General features: G+C 37.6%; 1 protein-coding gene across 2 annotated transcripts in view; it reads right to left on the bottom strand.

The window, feature by feature from the left end:
* Window positions 1–23,058, bottom strand: part of GLRB (glycine receptor beta) — a 71,645-nt gene that overhangs the window by 21,576 nt on the left and 27,011 nt on the right. For both annotated transcript variants that reach the window (XM_064486000.1, XM_031463759.2), the window contains exons 3-6: window positions 18,909–19,015; window positions 17,049–17,116; window positions 371–600; window positions 183–265 (exon numbers count right to left, since the gene is read on the bottom strand). In XM_064486000.1, coding sequence (XP_064342070.1) covers window positions 183–265; window positions 371–600; window positions 17,049–17,116; window positions 18,909–19,015 — 488 coding nt within the window. The remainder of the gene's footprint in view (window positions 1–182; window positions 266–370; window positions 601–17,048; window positions 17,117–18,908; window positions 19,016–23,058) is intronic.

Here is a 23,058-nt window from a genome sequence, read left to right as displayed (position 1 = left end):
TGTCTATCTCGGCACAAATAACAGAGCTAAAGAATAACTGTAATTCCCTGAAATAAATCAGTGCCGATTTGTAATCAGAAGCATTCATTTTACCATTGTTATCTAAGATATGAGTAGCATGTATGGCCTAGAAACTTTAAGCACTTTTATTCCTACAGTCATTTACGTTCAGTTGGACATACAGCTCTCAAGTTGCATCTTGCAACGCTGAGTATCCATGGGAAACAAGGTCAGGTCCAAAGGGCACGAAAGGGTGATGGATAACCTGAAAGTAGAAGCAGAGGTCTCAGGACTCGTCTAAGGCATTCCTCTGTGACATGCTAATTTTCAAAGGCAAAGATAAATCTACACGTATTAAAGATAAAAGTACCTCATGCTGACAAGGACATCTCCATCCCGAAAAATAAAGAGGAGGATGTTTTCCTGGGTTACATCATGAAAATTGGCACTTTTTTCATTTGCAAAAAATAAATCGGGTTTCCACAGACACTTGTACATTGTGGGATCCACTGTCAGTGCGTCTGAGCCCCGAAAATCACTAGGGAGCTTCAGCCTGGGGTCATTCCATTTCTGTCTCAGGAAGATGTTAACTCTGTAATCCTGGGGGGAAAGAAATTAGGTGCGCATGCGTGTGTTGATTGCTACTTTTAAGACTGTGCTCAGCACCCATGAAAACGGCTCACTGATCAGCAGCACAAATAGGGCTGCTCTTCCAACATCAACCAGGATTACAACAGCGCGGTCACTAACGCTAAAAAGACCCCTGTGTCTGTCTAATTACCCTCTCAGACATTCCCCGAGCACTTGCCAGTTCAAACGTCAGAATATAATTTTACTGATAATTGTTCTTCTGTAATACAAATACCAGTTATACCAGCTGCCCTAAAAAGCACACAAACTACTAAATATTACCATTATTCTCCAAAATGTGGAATGAATTTTAGTTAAAAATAGTTAAGAAGCTGAAAGAAAATATTTCACTTGTCTTTTACTAAGTAGCAGAATACAAAATAATTTCTATGTATATAAAACTATATATATATAACACATATATTATACATACACTTAAGAAAGAAAAAATAAAACTACCCTTGACCACTCAGATATGTCAGTGATCATCGAGAGGTTGCCAAACAAGATTGAGATTACGCAAATCAGATGAGACTACATGCAAAATTTGTACCTGTTACGTTAGATTCAACATAGTAGGAAGACGTTTTGAAATCCACTAAGTCGCTGATTTTTTTTTTTTTTTGGCCAATCTCCAAAGTCCTAATTTTAAAACTTTGTAAAAGTTGAGTTCTATGAAGACATATAGATTTTAAGAATATGTGAGCCTAGGAACATGTTTAACCTCACTACAGCTTGGCTTTCCCACTGAAATGGGGTTCCGGGGTACACTGGGTCATTGGCATGTGTAGTCCAACTCCGCATTGTGGTCTTACGTTCGGGTGTTTTGATTTTAATTTTATATACTGAACTCAGAATATGCACCAGAGTGTTCAAGGCATAAATTACCTTGGGTTTCAGCAACCTTATTTTCAACCATTCCAAATTCACAAAATACTATTTATCCATAGCCTGTTGACATGATCAAAATGAATCAGACCATAGATATCAAATCAAAATCCAAACAATTAAATATGAAGAGGTGATAGACTATCTTTTATTAAATAATAAGACCTAATCTATTTATAGGAAACAAACGCATACTCTTTATATAGGCATCAAATATAAAATGAAGCATTAGCAATAGGCAGTGACCCTCAAAAAAATCTGAGAAATTTACTCTTTCAGATTCTATCCAGTAACCAGAGAAGGGTGAAGCACAGAATCATTAACAAACATTTACTGAACTACAGACAGGGAAAAAAAGACTTAATCCACCCACATCTTACAGCTAAACTTGATGTTTATAAAAACATCGACACCTAATATAAAGTGATTATTAAAACTCACATGCAGGTGGTTTTGAAGTGCCAAAGTCAAACCAATTAAGGATGCTCTAAGCTGGCACTGAACACATCTGTACCACCGGCAGAGGAGAACGAAGGTAACATTTTCCAGGGTTCATAGCTCAGGAGTAGAGCACACACTTAGCATGCACAAGGTCCTGACTTCAATCCCCAGTACCTCCATTAAAAAAATAAATAAATAAACCTAATTACCTACCCCTCCCCCAATAATTATTTTAAAAATTTTATAATGGGACTTAAGTGGTCACGTCACCTCTGACTGTGACTGCGGCAACTACAGAAATCAGCTCAAAATGTGTCCCGGCAAAGGCCTGTCTACCTCACAGGGTCAGCCTTCCAGCAGCCACAACGCTGCTTCCCGACCAAAGTGTTTTTCATTCCACAAAAACATGCATTGCCTTCCACTTAAGAAGAAATACGCAGTAGGACCATTTTCTAATAAAATTCCAATTATGCTAGCTTAGCTAAAGCACGCAGTTGATGTCCACTTGGCATTGCATTCAACCGTATTCAGTTTCAAATTATTATTTGCTAAAAAGCCTCCTTGTACGCACCAGCCAAAATGACTGGTATTCTAAAACGATATACATTAAAGGCAATTTTATTACCTCCTATAACTACTGTATCTTATCAAGGTAAGTCATCAAAGACTAAAACTTAAAATCACAGTGTTTACCATATGCATTCACAGTTATTATGACAAAATCCTACGTCCTTAACTTGTAATTAAAGTCAGTATAAAAAACAACCATGAGGTGGCCAAGGTATCTTTTATAAGCTTGTTATTAAAGCCATGGTCTCTTAACTTTGGTCAGGGACCACTGCAGGCAGATACTAAAGAGGATTTTTTTCCCTCTTTATGCCATTTTATTTGTTTATCTATATATTACTGATGACAGTGCTCTCCTGACGCCCGTCTGTGCTTCCTGTTGCTGGGGAGGACCCCTTCATGCCTGTCATCATGCTTCTTCTGTCTGGCAGCCCGAGAGCTGAAAGCTACGTCCTGCAGCCAGTGGGCTCAGTGCACCTCTCACCTCCTGGTATGACTCTCAAGGCTACGGCTCAGGTATGCCTGCTAGTTAATTACTACACTGTAATTTGTCATTATCGTCTACCACAAATCCCCTCCAGACACAGGGATGGGTCACAAAGAAACAAAATAACAGAGGAGACATTGCCGTATACTTGACAAGAGTCTTTCAGTGGTATCTAGGTGTGCACCCAAGCAACTCTGCCAGCATGGCTTCTAAAAGCAGGATGCTCTGTTTTAGCTTAATATTAGGTTTTCTTCCCTTAATAGAATGCTAGATTTATGTATAGAAATATAATATTAAAGTCTCATTGGTATTCTTTATCTAGACCCCAAATGACTACATTTTGCTTCTTAGCAATCAACTTCTAAAGACATTATACCAATATTTTATAATACTAGTCAAGATAGCTAACAGGAATTAAAGCAATGTTAATCTTTAACTGCAGCATATTTTGCATAATTAAAAAAAGAAGCCATCTTGTAATGCTTGGGGTGGAACTTTAGAAATTAAGCCAGCGTTATATTGAATTCCCTTAAAATCCCCACACATACTGAATTCCCCTTAAAATCTCCACAGATGCCTACATTCTTTTGGAGCATGATTCTATGCCCCACCTATTTCCAAAATGGTATGGTTAATGCATCTTAAATTATACAGCAACATTACTTTTCTTTTAAAATTTTTAAAGCAATTTCAATAATGTTTTACCAGGTGAAGTTCATTTTTCTAAATCCTTCTTGACTTGGAAATCCTATTTTTCAAAATCCTTTCTGATTTCTAAAGGCTTCTAATCAATGTTTCCACACAATCCAAGAATACATTTATGTCATTTATCAGTTATTAAGTTCAAAGTTCATTTTAATCAGCTGAAAGCTGATTAAAGCCCTACACAGCATCAGAGACTTTGACAAAATAAAACCCGTCTGGGGGGAAAAAAACTACAAAATTACAAATGATATAAAAACATTTTAATTTATAGTCAAACCCCTTTTTATTCTATGTATCTGAAACAGGCTGGCACCTGGGACCCTTTGCTACAGACAAACATATGCTTGAGCAACAGAAAACAAAGAAACTCTAAGGGGCTAAAAATAACTGCACACATGCACAGTTGCAGCAAATTATGAATAAGATACAAAAAGGCCACAAACCAATGACCACTTCTGAGGTTCAGGGAGCAATGGAAGGGTAATGGGCATGATCCCTGCACACAGACCACAACGGGGGTGGGCAGGCTACCCAAGCCACCCCTCCAGCTCCATCCCTGGACCCACCCGCACCCTCACCGCATTTAAAGGACCAGCTTGCACTCCCCCCAGGGGTCCCAGTAAAGCCTGGCCTGAATTCCTTGTCTGGCCTCTTACCTATTTCTATTGATTAAAGAGCCCAAGGACCTGAGTCAGTAACACACCACCATATACAACTTTTAAAAATTTATGTTAATTAAAGTATAAAGCCTAGTATAATGGAGTCAGCACGCACTTGGGCATAGAAAGGTCCTGGTTCAAACCTCAGCTCTGCATCTTAGAAGACCCTGAGCAAGTTTCTTAACTTCCCTAAACTCAGTTTCTAAATTAAAAAAAAAAAGGAATACTAATATCTTAATGTGATAAATAAGTTACTCAGTGTAAACGATTAATATAGTACTCGGTATATAAAAAAGTTAGTTTCCTTTCTCTTTTACACACTTGAGAATCCAACCACAGAGTACACTGGGCACTTCCGGAAAACATTTATCTAAGTTCTTCCTAAGTCCCTCGGTGATCGGTTGGCGGTCACTCAGCTCTAAAATTGAATGTTAACCACATGTTCCTTTACACGCTCTGGGTACGAAGCGTGCAGCTGTGATTACTTCACAGAAATACCTGTAAGGGATGTTGACAAATCAATCACATATAAAAACAATCTGAAGAAGACTATGTAAAAAGAAACAGTTTGCAACGGGACCTCTAATCTAGACTCTGAGGAACAGTTAAAAGTAACTTAGTGAACTGACATCTACACTGAGACATAAAGGATCGTGGAAGTTAGACAAGTTCAGTCTGAATTATGTCCTGCTGTGTGGTCTAAGGCGAGTTATTTAACCTCTCTAAGTCTCATATCCCCTGTCAATAAAAATAGCCCCCAGTTATTTACAAGAATTCAATGAGGTGCTGTACCTAAAGAAAGCATGAAATCTGGTACAAAGAGAATACTCAAAAGAGATAACTGATTTTATTATATGTATTATTAGTATTATTATCAATATATCTATTATCACCAGTTGGCAGTTTTTGTGCACTAGGCGTCAAGCACTATGCTCGCTGCTAGCCATACAGAGAGCAGTGCAGCACAGAACTAGAAAACAAAGCTGAGATTTCTGGACTATTATTCAGATTTCAATGACTTAAGACACACTGACTACAAATGGTAAACTTGTTTTACAGACCAACAGAACGTCCACCTGCAATTACATTCCAGGCTAAACTGAACGATGACAAATGCGGCTCAGTTAACAGTCAGTTGTGTTGTACTATGTGAAGCGATCCTTCCGCCCTCCCTCCATCCGTTCATTCATTCAGTAGTTACGCCTCATGGGCTTCCTGTGTTCACAGGTCTGCACCACCAGTCTGAGTGGGATAAAAGCTTGAGGCCCAGACCCACGAGGAGTGATGATTAACTGAGAAATAACTGGTGAGGACTTCAAGGGTGATGATACTTGTTGAGAGAATAAATGATCATTTCAGACACTGGATGATATTTGTTGATAGAACAGTCACTTCAGACACCAGAAATTAGGAAAGGCTATAGAATATGAATCTGAGGAAGTTCTTGAAGAGTGGGCAGCCTTTAAACAGGTGGTGATGGCAGGATAGATGGAAGCAAAAAGTCACTGTGTCTTAAGCATTTCATCAACAATACAAAGGAATCACTAATTATCAAGCTACAGAAAACAGCTAAAATAATCAAGACCACCACTAAAGAAGCCAGAGCAAGAGACAGGTTTTGGAATGATCAGTGGAAAGGCAGGAGTTAAAATCAAGACAAGAAAATATACAGAGGACTTAAAAAAAGGAACAATAAGAAAACAAACCACCCAATTTAAAAAACTGAGTGTAAGATCTTAACTGATACCTCACCAGAGAAGACATACAGATGGAAAATAATAATTTAAAAAGATGCTCCACGTCATTTGATGTCAAGAAATTGCAAATTAATTAAAACAATGAGACATCACTACACGCCTATTACAATGGCCAAAATCCAGAAACTGACAACATCAAAAGGATGTGAGAATGTGGAGCAACCGGAACTCTGACTCATGGCTGCTGGGAATCAAAATGCTACAGCTACTTTGGGAGGCAGTTTGGCAGCTTCTTACAAAACTAAACATACTCTTTACCATACTGCACTCCTTGATATTTACCCAGAAAGCTGAAAACCATGTCCACGCAAAAACCTGCACATGGGGATTTACTGCATGTAGCTTTAGTCATAATTGCCAGAACTTGGAAGCAGCCAAGATATTCTTCAGTGGGTGACTGGGGAAATCAACTGTGGTCCATCAGACGCTGGAATATTATTCAGGGCTGAAAATAAATGAGCTATCAAGCCATGAAAAGACATGAAGGAACCTTAATGCATATTATTAAGTGAGAGAAGCCCATCTGGAAAGGCTACACACTGTATGATTCCAAGTATATGACATTCTGGAAAAGACGGAACTATGGAGACAGTAAAAGCTCAGTGGATGCCAGGGGATGAGGGGAGAGAATAGAGCACATCGGGCCTTTAGCGCAGTGAAATTCTTCTGTTTGATACTATAATGGTGAATACATGTCATCATATATTTGTTGAAACCCACCAAATGTCTAACACCAAGAGCAAACCCTAAGGTAAACTTTGGACTTTAGGTGGTGACGTGTCAATGGGGAGTCCTGTATTGATGGTGGGGGAGGCTCTGCAGGTTTGGGGGTAAAGGGCTTATGGGAAATCTCCATACTTTCACTTACTTTTGCTGTGAGCCCAAAACTACTCTAAAAAATAAAGTCTACTTAAAACGGGGAATGCAAAAAATACTGTAGACAAAATGAAAGGGAATAAATAAAAAGTTAAGAAAAATGCACTCAAAATTTGGACACAGGCAAAAAGATGGCTCGTTCAACACCACACTAAGCACTGCCTAACGGGCCCACCTAAGGGCTGTGTGGTTCTCTAGGAAAACGTAACTTTGTGTGACTTGACATTTTCTGGGGATTAGGGCCCAGACTCTGTATAATTATGTAACTTCAAGAAGATTGATAAATTACAAATGATTTTTGTCTGGGAGAGATGCAAATGATTTCTGCCAGGCAGGAAAGATATTCCCAAAGATAAGCCTGTGTTGCCCTGTGGAACATTAACAACTGCATCTAATTTAGCAACTTAATTTCAGTGTTCTTTCACTCCAGCCTCCTGAATTCTCCACTGAATCAGTCCAACTATCTTGCCCGTTCCCTCATTAATGAGTTAAATAAATCACTGGCATGTCCTCACAATATGTATGTTTTTAACTTTTTAAAAAATTATGCTTTGTTCTCCAAAACTTAAATATAGAATTACCATATGACCCAGCAATTCCACTCCTAGAACTGCCCAAAAGAACTGAAAGGAAAAAGTACAATGCATATTTGCACACCCATTTTTCACAGCAGCCCTATTCACAGTAGTCAAAAGGTGGAAAGAACCCAAGTGTCCATCAACAGAGGAACAGATAAACAAAGTGTGGTATAGACATATACCCTGTGGAATATTAGTCAGCCATAAAAAGGAATGACATTCTGATACATGTTACAACATGAATGAACCTTGAAAACATTATCCCCAGAAATCAAGACGAAGAAGAGTCTGTCCAGTATTACAACTTGTAGAAGGAACACAGGGAAAATATAACAACCCAGGGAAGGACAAGCATTTAAAGGGCTGGCTAGAAGTCTGAGGAAAAAACAAAAAAAAAAAAACACACGCAACCCTGAGAATGTGATTTCACCAGAGTCCAAAGCTTTAGGATGGCCACCAGCACCAAGTGCCATTGAAGGTCAAGTCCAATCAAACTAACACTTTCAGCAAATGAGGAAGCCACTGAGGATTTCAGCAAAAACACTTCTGGTAGAGTGGCACATCAGAAGTAAGATGGCAGAGGATTAAGATGTGAACAGAGGACAGTGTTTCCTACCTACAAGATGGAGAGAATAGTAATATAGCCACAAGACAGGGTTTTTATAAGGAGTAAATGAGGATATGTTAACAAGGTACATGAACTTCTTCTGGGCTTATTAAGCGCCGAACAAGTATTTTGTCTTATTAGAAGAATATAGTTTATCCAGTTACTCTTTTATAATGTTGGTAATTATGATGAATAGGATTTTGCTTCCAAAAAAAAGAAATCCTGCCCATAGTGTAATTCATTGGGTTTGGTCTCTTCTGTGCAGATCGACCTATAATGATCCTCAACAGTAATCCAGTTCTAGGTCACAAATCTTGATGCTAAAGTAGGTTTTCTGAGCACCTCCTGAACATGCCTTGTTTTCAGCGGCACTGGTGTAAGCTCAATATACCATAAGCTTTGAGTCTCCACCGGAATCTTTTTCTAAATTTTATTTTTCAGTAGAACTCCAGAGTTGTATTCCATGAATATCGCCGAAAAACTGGGAATGGCTTACTGCACTGTATCATTCTTGGTCATTATGTATTATCTTGTTACGGAAGTGCTTCCAAGATGCTTTTCTATTAGCTATGTAGCTGTATACTGTTATGTTCAATACAAGTTACAGCCCGCTTGTACATCTTTAAGACTGTTTAAAAATTTTTACAATTTAAATTAATCGCTTTGGCTCAACATTCATTAAAAGATAAAAGCTTATTAGTGAGCATGCTTTGGTTAATATTTTATGATCATTTCTAAATAATTGCCAGTTATTGGCATTTCAAATGCTTTATATTAAGATAACCAACTTTGAAATCTATTTGTTTTCACTTTAAATGATTCAATCACTATAATTACAGCTCTAGCATTTATTTCACAAAGAACAAATTCCCATCAGAACAGACTTCTTTTATCAGTGGGAAATTTCAATTGTTTTTAAAGAACTTGGTGACAAATACTACCATTGTCCATTCCAAACAGCCCACTAATAGTCACATCTGGAAAATGGACGTCCTCCAACATTTTCAGCACCAATTAACACTCAAATTAAACTACTCCTTCAAGGCAATAAAACATTTCACAAGAAGATATTAGAACTGGTTAGTCTCATTAATGATGTTTTAATATTAAGAACTGTTTATTTATATTTTGTGCCTTCTAACTACTTGTAATTTTTACCTAACTCTCACATATGCAATCTTTACTCATTTGTTTCCTTTACATTATGACTTTTTAAATGGCATTCAAGGAAATAAAGAAGATCAGTTCTCATAGCATCTGGCAGGATTATAATTAAAGTTCTGTCAATAGAGCTGTTATATGCCTGATTTGAAAGGATATAAATTTAGTCCTTAGTGAGGTTAGAAGTGTCATGTAAGAACTGCAAGTTAACAAAATGTCAGTGAAAATCCTTAGGTTATATTTTTTCTACTTTTCTCAATATGCCATATTTAAATGGTTTCAGTTAAATATTAATAACATGTTATGAATATTCAAATTTTCCTAGACCTATGCCTGTATTCCATTTTGATTAGGGGTGCCTGGGAGGGGGATGCAATGATGCCACACCAAACAATAAACTCCACAAGAGCAGCAGTCCACTGGACTGGATAGAAACAAAGTGCCCGACATGCTTCTGTTAAACATAGCAGTGAAGAAATCATTTCTATGACATTTTGACAGGTTAGGCTGTTTGTCTAGCATTATTTACACCATTAATTCAATTTTCTCTAGCAATCGATAATGACAAATTACTGGAAGGTGGAAATAAAACTGGGACAGTTCTCATCCTCATCCCACTGTCTAACACAGTTGACCCTTGAGCAATGCAGGGGGTTAGCAATGCCGACCTACGGTGCCATCAGAAGTCAGCGTGTAACTTTCTTGTTGGCCCCTCCATCCAGGGAGTCAGCCAACCAACTACCGATCATGTAGTATGCAGAGCATATACGGTATCAGAGTGAAAAAGTCCGCACAAAAGTGGACCTGTGTGCTTCAAACTCGTGTTGTTCAGGGGTCAGCTGTACAAGACTCGTTACAATGTCTAACCACCAATGTTTCCGAATAGTCTAGCTAGGAGATATAGGGCAAAGAGGAAAGAATCCATGATGAACTATATTATTCTTCATTTTATTTTTATGGATTATATTATTCTTCATTCATATATTATTCTTCTAGATCCATTAAAAAGGAACTCTGACAGAGAGACAGAAATATAGCATACTTTAACTACTAAAAAACATAGCTTCTCTTTCAAACAACGTCCTTATGACTGACTTTCATGAGTGAGAATTTTTAGTAATGATTGAACAAAAAACTACTGGTTATTTTTGGCATCTCCATCTATGGAAAAAGCAATATATATAATCAGGTAACCTGCCAGCAGCATTTGGGAGAAAGTCATATGTAATCAGATCATCCTCCAACAGAATTTAGGAGAAAAAAAATTGTTAACTACTGTTCATCAGTGTGTGTATCAGTTCCCTCATGCTGCTTTAACAAAATTAGCAAAAACTTAGGGAATTCAAGAACATGGCAAATTATCACCTTATGGGTCTGGAGCTCAGAACATCAAAATCAGACTTCCTGGGCTGAAGCCAAGGTGTCCCCAGGGCAGGTTGCCTCTGGAGGCTCTGAGGAGAGTCCCAGTTCCTTGCTTTTCCCAGCATCTCGAGGCCACCTGTATTCCTGGACCAGGTGTCAATCCCACTTCATGTTGTTTTCATCACACCCACTGCTACTGACACAGTCCTCCCCCTCCCTCTCCAAGGAGCCTTGTGATTACACTGGGACCCCTCGGATAGCCAGGACACTCCCCTCCTCCAAGAGCCCTAATCACATATGCAGGGTGTTTCACTGTGTAAAGTAACACTCACAGGTTCCAGGGATTAGGCCACAGTCATATCTGCGCGACAACTATTTAGCCTACCCCAGGGTGCAACCCCTGACAATGAGTGATATGAGAAAAAATAAACATAATGCCATTTTAAGGTTTGTGTCTATGAGTTGAAAAATAGAAAAAAAAAAAACTGGGACAAGCATGTCTGATATTATTCTATAATAAATGAAACAATTCTGGAATGTTAATAACAAAAGCAACAAAAATAAAGAATAGTAAACTATGACAAGCTGTTAGGAAAGAAATTGAAATTAATATATAGAAGGAAATATATAGAATAAGATTGTTTTAAAACAACAAAGATGAGTAATTGCTACAAACTAGAATTAAACGCTTTTGGCTAATCCCAAATACGATCTTTTTTTTTTTTTTCTTGACAGACTGCACTGCTCAAAAAGATTTGAAGTCTATTATGAAAACAAACAAAAAGTCACACACCAGGAAGTCGCAAAAAGTTTGGCAGGATCATGAATTGTAGTGTATTAATAATTCAATGTAATTACAAAGCATGCCTACACCAAAGAAAGACAATGGCTTGTATAAGCAGGCTTCTATTTCCATGGAAGAGCTCCTATGTATTTCTGATGCAGTAAAATGCCTGCATATAGATTATTACAATAGACTGCAACACCCAATTTTCCCCCACGAGTGCAACAGTTCGTATTTTCTATTATATAAATCCCACTGATTTAAGCCAAAGTTAAGAATTAAATGGAAAAAAAAACAAAAAATACTTTAAGCATAAATGTAGAGCAGATGCCACCCAGCAACTAACAAATTATTTTTCTCACTGTTCAGATTACTCTTATCACCAGTGTCACAAACAGGAGCACGTTAACTGGCACGATGAGAAGTGACTGTTGTAGCGACTTCAAATTAGGACGCTTATGTTTAGTTGACAATTTGGGTGATGCGGCCATTAATGCCAGTAAATATCACTTACAGTATTAATAGTGATACCGTATGGAAACGTAAGGCAGCAGAATGCACATGAACACACAGGTATAGAAACAGCAACCACAAAGCTAGAAACTGAGATCATCACACAAGCGCAGGACCATGGACGTGCAGGAGAGCTTGCGGAGTTATTAAGACAGCTGTGGTTTTCCTTCCACTACACAATTATGGCTTGTGAATAAATGTGAGATTCCTTTGAATTTAGTCATCAATAGCACCAGAATTAAGAAACAAAGAAGCCGGAAGGAAGGAATGTTTTCCAAACAGAGCTGGCTAAAATTTCCCTACAGCAATGTTAATGACTATCACCTTGATTGCTTCTTGTTTGATAATCAACTTTATATCCTGGAGGAAAGGGCTGCCCTCCTCCTTCTGAAGCTGTCCACATCTGTCTACCATCTGGCTTGCAGCGACTCACATCCATCCACCCCCAAGCTCGGTCTCCTAACATCATGCCTTCTGGGACAAGCAACTGCCCCTTGAGAAAGTAGAAAGATCTGAGCTGGACAGGAAAGCACTGGGAATACTGAAACTTCCAAGTTTTAGGGCTTTCTTCATGTTAGCAGGTCTTTGTCGGGGAGATTTCTAAGGGGCTATTAATAAACAAAACCACAACCGTATAGTGGGGCTACGAATAAACATTAATGGTTCATTTTCTTTAGCATTTTCTTCAGGATGAGATTGTACTGTGAAATATTACATTAATTTGCAATTGCATGTCAACCAAATAGTCACCATCTCTGAGAGTTACTGTGCCAGGCAAAATACTGTTGCTTTAATTCTGTCATTTTTTTCACTCTTTTTAAGGGTATAACAAACACATCAAGTAAGCTTGTCTGATATCACAACTCACACGCTGTCCACATCATACTGTTTAAATGAACATATGTCCTACATTTAGACAAATCTAACGCTCTCTGCTTTTCCAGCCTCTTGTTTTGGGAGGCCTTCTTGTTTTCTTTTGCTTTTGAGAAATATGCTCTCTGGCTATTATCAAAAAGACACAAGGTAACAAATTCTGGGAAAACTGTGGAGAAAAGGGAATCACTGTACACTGTTAGTGGAAACGCAAACTGACACAGCTACGGTGAAAAACAGCACAGAGATTCCTCAAGAAATTTAAAACAGAACTCCATTTCATCCAGCAACCCAGCCTCTGGGAATATATCCAAAGGAAACAAGATCTAGAGGAGATGTCTGAACTTCCATGTTCACTGCAGCATTATTCACAATAGCCAAAACAGGAACCAATTTAAGTGCCCATCAGTGGATGAATGGATGAAGAAAATGTGGTATATATATATATATATATATATATATATATATGTACAGTGGAATATTATTCAGCCTTAAAAAAGACAAAAATACTATCATTTGCAACAATATGGATGAACCAGGAGAGCATTATGCTACATAAAATAAACCAGACAGAGAAAGACCAATATTCAGAGTATCACTTATATGTTGAATCTTAAAAAATAAAAAGTCTAATCCACAGAAACAGAGAGTAGGAAAGTGATTGCCAGGGACTTGGTGGGGGGCGGAGAATGGGGAGAGTTTGATAACAGGTACAAACTTCCAGTTGCAAGATGAAGGTCTCAGGTTCTCATGTATTACACGGTGACTCTAGCTGATAATATATTGTTTAACTGAAATTTGCTAAGAGAGTAGAACTTAAATGTTCTCATCACAAAAAAAAAAAAAGATAAACATGAGGTGATGGACATGTTAATTAACTTCATGGGAGAAATCCTATCAAATCATCACATACACTTTAAATAGCTTACAATTTCCTTTGTCAATTACACCTCAATAAAGCTAAAATAAAAATAATCAAGTGGGTGAATGGAAGAACAAAGAAGGAAATACCGTCTCATAATAAAACTCCTATCCACACACGTATACCTGTTTAGTTACCTTCCTGAGTCATCACTAACATTCCTGACCCGTGTTTCACAGGTAACGGGGAAAAAGTTCTGTCTTAGATACATTCTTTTTTCCCTTAGAAAACATCTTAATGTTATCTCTTCACCTACGATAGCTTGTACCATTCCCAACTAATAAGCACCAAGTTATTAGGGCATTTGTGTTTGGAAAGACAGAGCAAATCTATAAAATATGACAGCCTCAAAAGACACACCTATAAACTCTGTCTCATAGGGATGTATGAAATTAGCATTGCCAAAAGCAAAATATAGTAATTATGATAAAGTAGATTATTTCATCTATTTGATGAATATGGCTCCGATTCTGAAACTTCAGGCTGTATCTGCACAACACAGACTGAAAGGCAGGTTATTCATCAAAAGAAATCACAAGTATCAATAATTTGGCTCCTCTGCATAAAGGTCTCTAAAACTGACAAAATAAACATTCTACAATAATAACATTATTTACTCTGTTATTTAACCAAATAAACGGTCCACGTGAGTCTGTTGTCTAAATTTCCTCTGCCAATTTTCTTACAGCTAGCTTGACTCACTTTTCGCTGGGAAAACAGCAGAATTTATTTGTTCATTTGTTTAATCAGTATCAGTTAATAGTGTTCACTAATTGAGGACCTACTGTCTTCTGTACTTTATGGAAAATGAAGAAGAAGGATACATTATTCCTGACTTTGAGAGGTTTACAGTCCATCAGAGAATAAAAGGAAGACACACAAAGTTAGTTTAGTTACAGTAAAGAAGCCATCAGATTTAACCAACAAATGACAGAGACGAAAGGCCTGGACTGGAAAGAGGGTACAGAGGGGAGGGTATAGCTCAAATGGCAAAGCATGTGCTTAGCATGCACGAGGTCCCGCGTTCAATCCCCAGTACCTCCTCTAAAAAATATAAATAAATAAGTAAATTTGATTAACCCCCTCCCAAAAAATAAAAATAAAATGAAAGAGGGCACAGAGTGAGTCAGAGGAGCACAAAGAAGTGAAAGACTGATTCGAGGATAAGAGATGCAGATAGGAAGTTAAGTAGCGGAGGCAGAAACTCTGCTGAAAACTGGTCGAATCCAGTCCCAGCACTGGGTGCTTTGGGCGCCCTACCGTGAAGAGTGCACAGAACAGGAGAAGATTATGAGGAAAGTTATGGAATATTTCATTAGAATCCTCAAATAAACTGTAAGGAAATTCTTACCCTGTTCCTAACATTCCATCAAGTAACTACTGATGGGAGAGAAGTGTAGTGTCTGATATTTGGAAGCTATTCAGTATTTATTAGAGAACAGACACATTAATGATACTTACAGAGTGAGACACATCTGTAGCCTTTATGAAAGTGAGAAAACAAATCCTTGCATTCGTTGTCCTAAAATGCAAGATAGAGTCGAGGATGTTTCCGACCGGCTGTAACAGCTTGATTGTGGTGCTTTAGGGTTAGTGGGGTGGCGTCATGGAGGATAAAACAGGGTGCAGAGAAGAGTATGGAGATGAAGCAGATCCCCTTAAAGTCTCACCTTCAGAAACTGACATCCCTCACTCCTGTTCAGTGAAGTACTTAGACAGACAAATCAGATTCTCAATTAGTGAGTGCCACCCTTGTCTCCTGAGTGCCACGTGGTCATCTATATTTTATTTCAGACCTGCCTTTTAGTGATGTATACTATACTAGACATACAGTCATTCAGGTGAACTAAAACGTCACTGCAAGTGAATTTTGGACTTGATTTCAAATTTAAAAAACAGTATTCTCTTAAAAAATCAATTATTCAGGTGCTAAATAAATGGTTCTATAAAAAACAAACAACAATCTCATCACAATTAGATATAAAAATAGGAGTCATAATTTAAATGCAAGATATGATTGCTTTTATTACACACTATGCTGCTACTAGGAATAAAGGAATAAATATTTAAAACCATTCTTTCTCTAGTCTGAGATAGTCCCCAATAAACTATACTGTGCTCAAACCATTACTATTAGACTTTCAATCCAAACTGTATATTATTGCTTAAGAAAAATATAAAAAAAAAAAAAAACTTTAAAAATATCAAAAAAAAAAAAAAAAAAAAGAAAGAAAACCCTTAAGCCTTCTTTCAGCCACCTGAAGTATCATTCCAGCACGTGGCTTTTCAAAAAGGGTACAAATCTAATATTCTAAACACTATTATGCCAAGCAGACTTTACTGAATGTCTTTTGACAAGTGGAGTGGTAATCACATCACACATCGCTCAGGAAATCTACTCATCATGTTTCCCAGACGGGACTCTTCTTTGTCCCTAAAGCCCAACTCATCATGGACAGCCCCTCCGCAAGCCTCTCTTTTCTGTTCCTTTCAAGGCAAGAGCCTGACAGTCCCTCCCTCCGGCTCCTCTTGGCCTTTCCTGGCCCTTTCTCCCTGTTACATAATCTTTTCAGGATGCTCCGCAGCCCTAATTTAGGAAAATCAAACTTGATTTTTCACAATTCTCTACTCTACACATCACAAAATTATCACAACAGAGGAAGCAAAGATTCTTCTGAGGAAACTGGAAGGAAAAGAACTATGAACACTCAAATATTTTTAAATGCTCATACACATACGCATATTAGGAAAAAATATTGCTCCGAATATTCATTGCCTAAATCCTTGTCTGGGTAGAGGGTGTAGCTCAAGAGGTAGAGCGCATGCTTAGCATGCACACGCAAGGTCCTGGGTTCAATCCCCAGTGCTGCTTTCAAAAATAAAATCTAATTACCTCCCCCTCCAATAAAACCTAAAAATATATAAAGTCACCTTGAAATGTAAAGAAAAAGATACTTCACTAAGTCCTTTTCCCAGGTGGTATCCAATCAGCTGTACAGAGTGAGTATGTTAATTCTCCCAAGTCTGGAAGTTTTAATGAAGTATTAAGACTAAATTTGAATTGCAAAATCGCGAAGGCATTGAAAACACTGATTTAACAAAAGCCTGAAATTTGGTTACTAGGAGAAAATATGCATTTTTCCTTAGAGTTACTACTTATTTTTCAGTTTTAGTTTCTTCCACTATCCTATAGTTAAAATTCTGACACTTAAAAATGTTAAATTAATTGCAGTCTTACCATTGTTGTTTCTTGAATAGATCCAAAACTGTTGATAAAAATGTTGACTACAACATCAACAGGGATGCCTAGCGATAAAAAAAAATTAAGGATGTATTTAGTAGCTGTAAAAAATCTGCTCAGAATCTTTAGATTTTTATATTTTTTTCCAATCCACATGGGTGTAAAATTATAAACTTATGGATTCAGTGTACCATGTTCATAAATTGCTATTAACTTATTTTTCTAAATAGGGATCAATATACAAATGAAAAATGAGTTATGTTGTATGTTACAGTGTTATTTATTCAGCAATACTTCTCTCTTAAATTGTAGACTCTGGAAAAATATATGTACGTTTAAAGGTTTTTATTTTAATTGGGCTGATGAATTTACTTTCAGAAATTGTAAATTATTCTTTTAAAAAACATCATTTAAAAAATCCTTTTTTAGAATAGATAAACAAGATTACCCTGTATAGCACAGGGAAATATATACAAGATCTTATGGTAGCTCACAGAGAAAGGAATGTGACAATGAATATATATGTATACATTGTATAACTGAAAAATTGTGCTCTACACTGGAATTTGACACAACATTGTAAAATGATTATAAATCAATAAAAAATGTTAAAAAAAATCCTTTTCTGCATGTTTATAATCATTTTAAATTTTTATTTTCAAAAGTAAAGCAGTATTTAATAAACTTACTTACAATTACTGTTTTGATTCTTAATTCACGAAAATGCAAAGCTAATCAGAGAGATAGCAGAATCATTATAAAGATTTTTGCCTGACCTGTTGGAAAATAATTTTAAAGGAACTAAGGTATAATGTTGCAAATTTCTCTCCTGATTTTTTTTTTCTTACTCATTGTGGGCTGCTGGTTGTCTAACAAAGGGAAAACATGAATTTAGCCTTTTAGCCACATAACCTCTGACTGATGGAAAACAGGTGTTGGATCAATACATGGGAGACACGTGACAACCCCACCACGACACTACTGAAAGTAACTGGGTAGGTTTCGGAAGAAACAAAAACTCTGCTTTTACAACACAGTTGTAAACCTCAGTTGACTAGAAGCAGCTGCAGTCATTTCTTTTTCTTTTTTATTCTATAAAGTAAAACATGTTATTCTGATCTATATCAATACCTGTCCTTTAATGTCTATTAATACCAGCAGCAAAGCTTACAGTTTTCCAGAGATATTCTCATATAGTTTTTCCTAACTCATCAAGAGAAAGAAAGGAAGAAAGAAAGAAATGCAGGGAGGAAGGAAGGATGGAAGGAAGGAACTATACAGTCCTCCTATGACTTACTGTAAGTACAGTTTTGGTTCTTCTAAGGTGTGATAGTGGTAATAGCTTGTTGAAAATATAGTCACTTTTATTCACAAAGTGTTTTGAAAACCATGTGGCCATCTTTTTTCAGCTAGAGAGTAGAAGGAATTTTTTAATCAATGTGCAAAGCTAACAGAAAGTTAAAAAAGAATCTAAATGCATATTTCTCTATCCTCAAATGAGTATCTGGCCATTCTCCTACAAAGTACAACTTTGCTGTCCGTGAATGAAAGCCAGAGCCTAAATTTTAAATTATTAAGGTTAAGAATACAAAGTACTTAGAAAACTCATCACATAGGTTAGCCTATTAATTCAAAATACACCTTTTGTTTAAACTGAGAACTGCATAAAACTATTAGATAATATTTTGCTTATCTTTCAACATTTTTGGCATTAAGTTGCTAAGTACATTACAGGACAGTTATATGTCAATTTAAAATATTACTATTTTGAATATTACAAATAAATGATTTTATATAGATAAAATCAGTTTTCAAACTGCAAAGAATGAAGATATCCAGGGGGTGGAGAAAACAAACCTTTGAAATTTGGTCTTATTCGGGGATCATAACTGACCAATAGCCTATTCAAGATATTGCTGGTGGAGTTGGCAGGCACTCGGGCTAGGTCCTCTGCTGACTGCTGGCTGTAAGAGAAAAAACAAAACAAAACAAAACCCTGGTAAGAATCCAGAAATAGAGAGGAACAGGAATGGGGAATTTTCACTGGAGAAAAGACCTCGCTTTTTGAGACAAATCCACAATTACAGCATGGTTTTCCCAATCAGAAGTAGTAAACATTGTCAGAAGCACAAAGATACTTATCAAAAATAAATAAATAAATAAAAACAAACCAAAAAAGGATTTGGGGACTTAATTTTACCAAATGCATAAAACACTGCTCTAAACAGTCCATGCTACTTTCTTGTAAATCCAATTAAGCAGACATCTTACTTGTCCTGAAGCAACAAGCAATCAAAACCTACATAAACACAAAGGCAGGGCAGACAATAAAAGAAAAAAAAGAGCAAAAAGTAATTTTTGAACAATATATAATATTAACTTGCCTAAGTAAAGGAGTGTGTAAATACTGCAGGATGGTATGACCACAGAGACAGCCCAAGAATTCATAAAACAGTCATGCTGACACTTACAAAATGATATTGAGCAAGAAACGCACCATGATTGGTCTCCTCATAGAGTCAAATATGTTGGTGGCGGGAGCAGGTTTTGGTAAAAGAAGTTTCTCAGTTAACAGGCCAATTACACGGGGAAAACACAGAGCTGTAAGATACAACTACCTTTCCTTTGAATAAACATATTGGCTGTCAACTGTCAAAAAGAGAAAGACTGCCAAATTTTTTCTATTTTAATTAACTTAGAACAGTGAATCTTGACCAAATTGGTAGTTGCTTGAAAGCACTTTAAAAAAACAAAAAACAAAACAAACAACAATGACAAAAAAAAAAACCACTTCCTTGGAAGCCAGTGGAAACTGTTCTGTTGTTCACCATTTGTCTGGGTTGGTTTTTCCACCATAAAGTCTTACCATACGATCATTCTCCCTATACAAAAATAGATCCATGACAATCACAAGGAAGGTTAAAGCTATACTTGGAGCATCAAGCACTGTCTATTCTCTACTGATAAGGTAAATGCCTCAATTTCATAAGTGACATTAACTTACATGAAGCAAACAATGTAATGTGATCAGCTTTGCTCAGAAATCCCAGCTCTGACCCCTCAGGCAATTCTGTTCTGTGTTAATTACCATACAATGTGCTGATAAGCTAAAACCTCTACAGGTGAAACATGACAGATAGTAAGTGTATGAAAAAAATCTAAAAATACTATGAATTAATACATACAACCTTTTCAAGTAGCTATCAGACAGAATCCAAAACACTGGAGGGAAAAAATGAAAACCAATTAGTTAAACCTCCCAAAGGTGCAGGAGAGTCAGTAGATTTAAGTAATTTCCACCGCCTTATCAGCTCCCACATCTCAGCTTCAGGGCTTGGGGACAGGTAATGAGATTTTCCCATTTCACTGCAGGGGAACTTGTAACCTCCTTAGAGCTGACTGTCATCTCAATCGAAAGATAGAAAACTCCAAAGAGAACGCGGCTATGTGGGAAAATTGGATGTGGAAATTAGGGTCCAAACCCATCGACAAGTTTTCTCTTTCAAGGGAGGAAAACAGAACTGATTGATTGCAAAATACACTTGTATTGGATCGATTAAGAGGTGCTATTATTTTGTCTCCATCTAAAGTCCTTCAGAAGTACATTTCTTCTAAGCGAAGTGGCCAGGCAACATAAAGAACATTAATACTTTCTGTAATAGGGAACTTTCCTGCTTGATTTTTTCCCTTCTGGCTGTGAAGGGAGACAAAAAAATGCCACCCCACAATATATGCCTTTTGGGCATGAGGGTTGTTTTGAGCTCAAGGTACTTGAAAAACAGCAAATTCAGAAGAGGCTTTTTCTAAACTCATTTTCTCTGCCTAAAGACAGGTCCTCCGAAAGGATTTCTAGTGTCTCAAATCCCCTCCCGGGAAGTTCCATCAGCTACGGAAGATCATCACTGTCACCACAGGAGAGGACAACATTGACACCACACCCAGACACACCGATCACAGACTGTCACCCCTCCGCCACCTAGTCTTCCCAGGGCCATTCATCTTTCCTACAAGCCATCCACTCTGCCTTAGGAGACCCATCTCCCTCCTAGTAGGATGGTGTACAAACTCTCAAGTCTCACCACTCTTTCTGGTACTCCCTTTTTTTTTTTTGCTATGATGCCTGCCCACGTGTACATAAACATTAAAAATTAATAACTGTATGCACCTTGTATCCTGTCAGTATGACTGTTGTCAGAATATTCCATAGACCCAGGTACCAAGGACAGGGGGGAAAACCCTCCCCTCCCCTACTGTGTAAGCTGTGCCAATCACTCATTTTCTAGCCCTTTTAACTCACTTCCAAATTTTCTCTTCCTCCAGAATCAGTCCCTCTTCCTGGAAGACTGCAGCTCCTACTCTCCATCATCCTGAGCTCAACCCAAGGTCTCTTTGAAGACTGCCCTTCTAAAATCTTGCCTCAATCATCCTGGCTTACTCTGATAAACACAGACTCTTACATATACTGTTTGGCAATTATTTTGTAGCTTCTTTTCATATCTGCATGTGTATTACCACACAGACTAGACCAAATGTACAGTTGTGAGTCCTGGGGAAATCATGGCTTCTGAATTTCTTGTCTAGCGTTAAATACTCATGTGTATTACCAACTAGACCAAATACACAGTGACTGTTGATGGAATCATGGCTTCCACAGTTCTGTAATTCTCTACACTTGTAAAGTATTGAATCCACATTGCCCCTGCCCTTTCCACGTGCAGCCCTCTGAGCTGGACACAGCCTCAGGTGTGATAGTGGTGGCAGCTCCACTCAACACTTCCAAGGAAGAGGAGCATTTCTTCCTGAGATGTGCTTTTAGGAGAAAAAATGTTTTTCCCCTCAGAAGCTTTCCAGCATTGGCCATTGCCAAACCAATCCCTAGCAAGGAGGGAGAACCAATGGTGACTGGCTCAGATAAGTCTTCTGGTAGGAGAAAAAATGTTTTTCCCCTCAGAAGCTTTCCAGCATTGGCCATTATTGCCAAACCAATCCCTAGCAAGGAGGGAGAACCAATGGTGACTGGCTCAGATAAGTCTTCTGGTAGAGAACAGATACTGGACATCAATCACTTTGTCCATTACGTAATTTCACTCGTCATCACAAACACTCACTTGGCTAAACAGGAGAGAGGTTAATCACGTGGAGAGCCGTTTTTCAGTGGAGAGAGAGAAAAACCAGGCTGGGAGAAAAGTGAGCAGGAGGTGAGTAAGTGGAGAAACCCAGGACGTGGTAGATGGAAACTGAGACACAGCAAGGTTAACAGATTATTCTAAGGTGGTAGAATCAGGAATGAAACCTGGGAATCCCAGTTCCTCGTTATCATTTCATAACAAGCCTGCCATGCTGGAGGTGAAAAATTATCTATCTCCTTATTACCACCAACTGTACATTGTATTAGGTGATGGATGGACAGACAGACAAGACATTACATTAGTCTTATCAATTTTTAAAATCATTAGTCCTGGAAAATCTTGGATTGCTCATTCTGTAACTTATCAGCATCACTCTTCCCTCTAGCCATCTCCAAATGCTTGGATTTCTCTCCACAGTCAAGTTTGATTTTTTATTTTTTTTTTATTTTGGGTGCGGGGAGGTCATTAGGTTTGTTTGTTTGTTTGTTTAATGCAGGCACTGGGGATTGAACGCAGGACCTCAAGCATGCTAACCATGTGTTCCACCACTGAGCTCTACCCTCGCTCCGAATTTTAAAAATCTATTTGTTACTAACAGCAAAACCTCAGTGTTGGCTGACAAAAATCTCTTGAAATTAAAAAAAAAGGAACATGTCAAACACGCAATAGCCCTTTTTCTTTGTGTAAATACACACTTTCATGCCTCTCTCTGCTGCAGGCAACCCAATGAGAACATTTAATCACACTTCACCTTTCTTTCTATTACAAATTTAAAGATATTTTGAAATTTAAGTGAAAGCTCATGTAGTTTACATTCATATGCATGAATTCAGGGATTTTTTTTTTCCTACCTAAAAAAGATACATAAGTCATTTTTT

Source organism: Camelus dromedarius, chromosome 1, assembly GCF_036321535.1.
Source record: "Camelus dromedarius isolate mCamDro1 chromosome 1, mCamDro1.pat, whole genome shotgun sequence".
In the NCBI taxonomy this organism is placed as follows: Eukaryota; Metazoa; Chordata; class Mammalia; order Artiodactyla; family Camelidae; genus Camelus; species Camelus dromedarius.
This window is presented reverse-complemented; position numbering and strand designations above follow the sequence as displayed.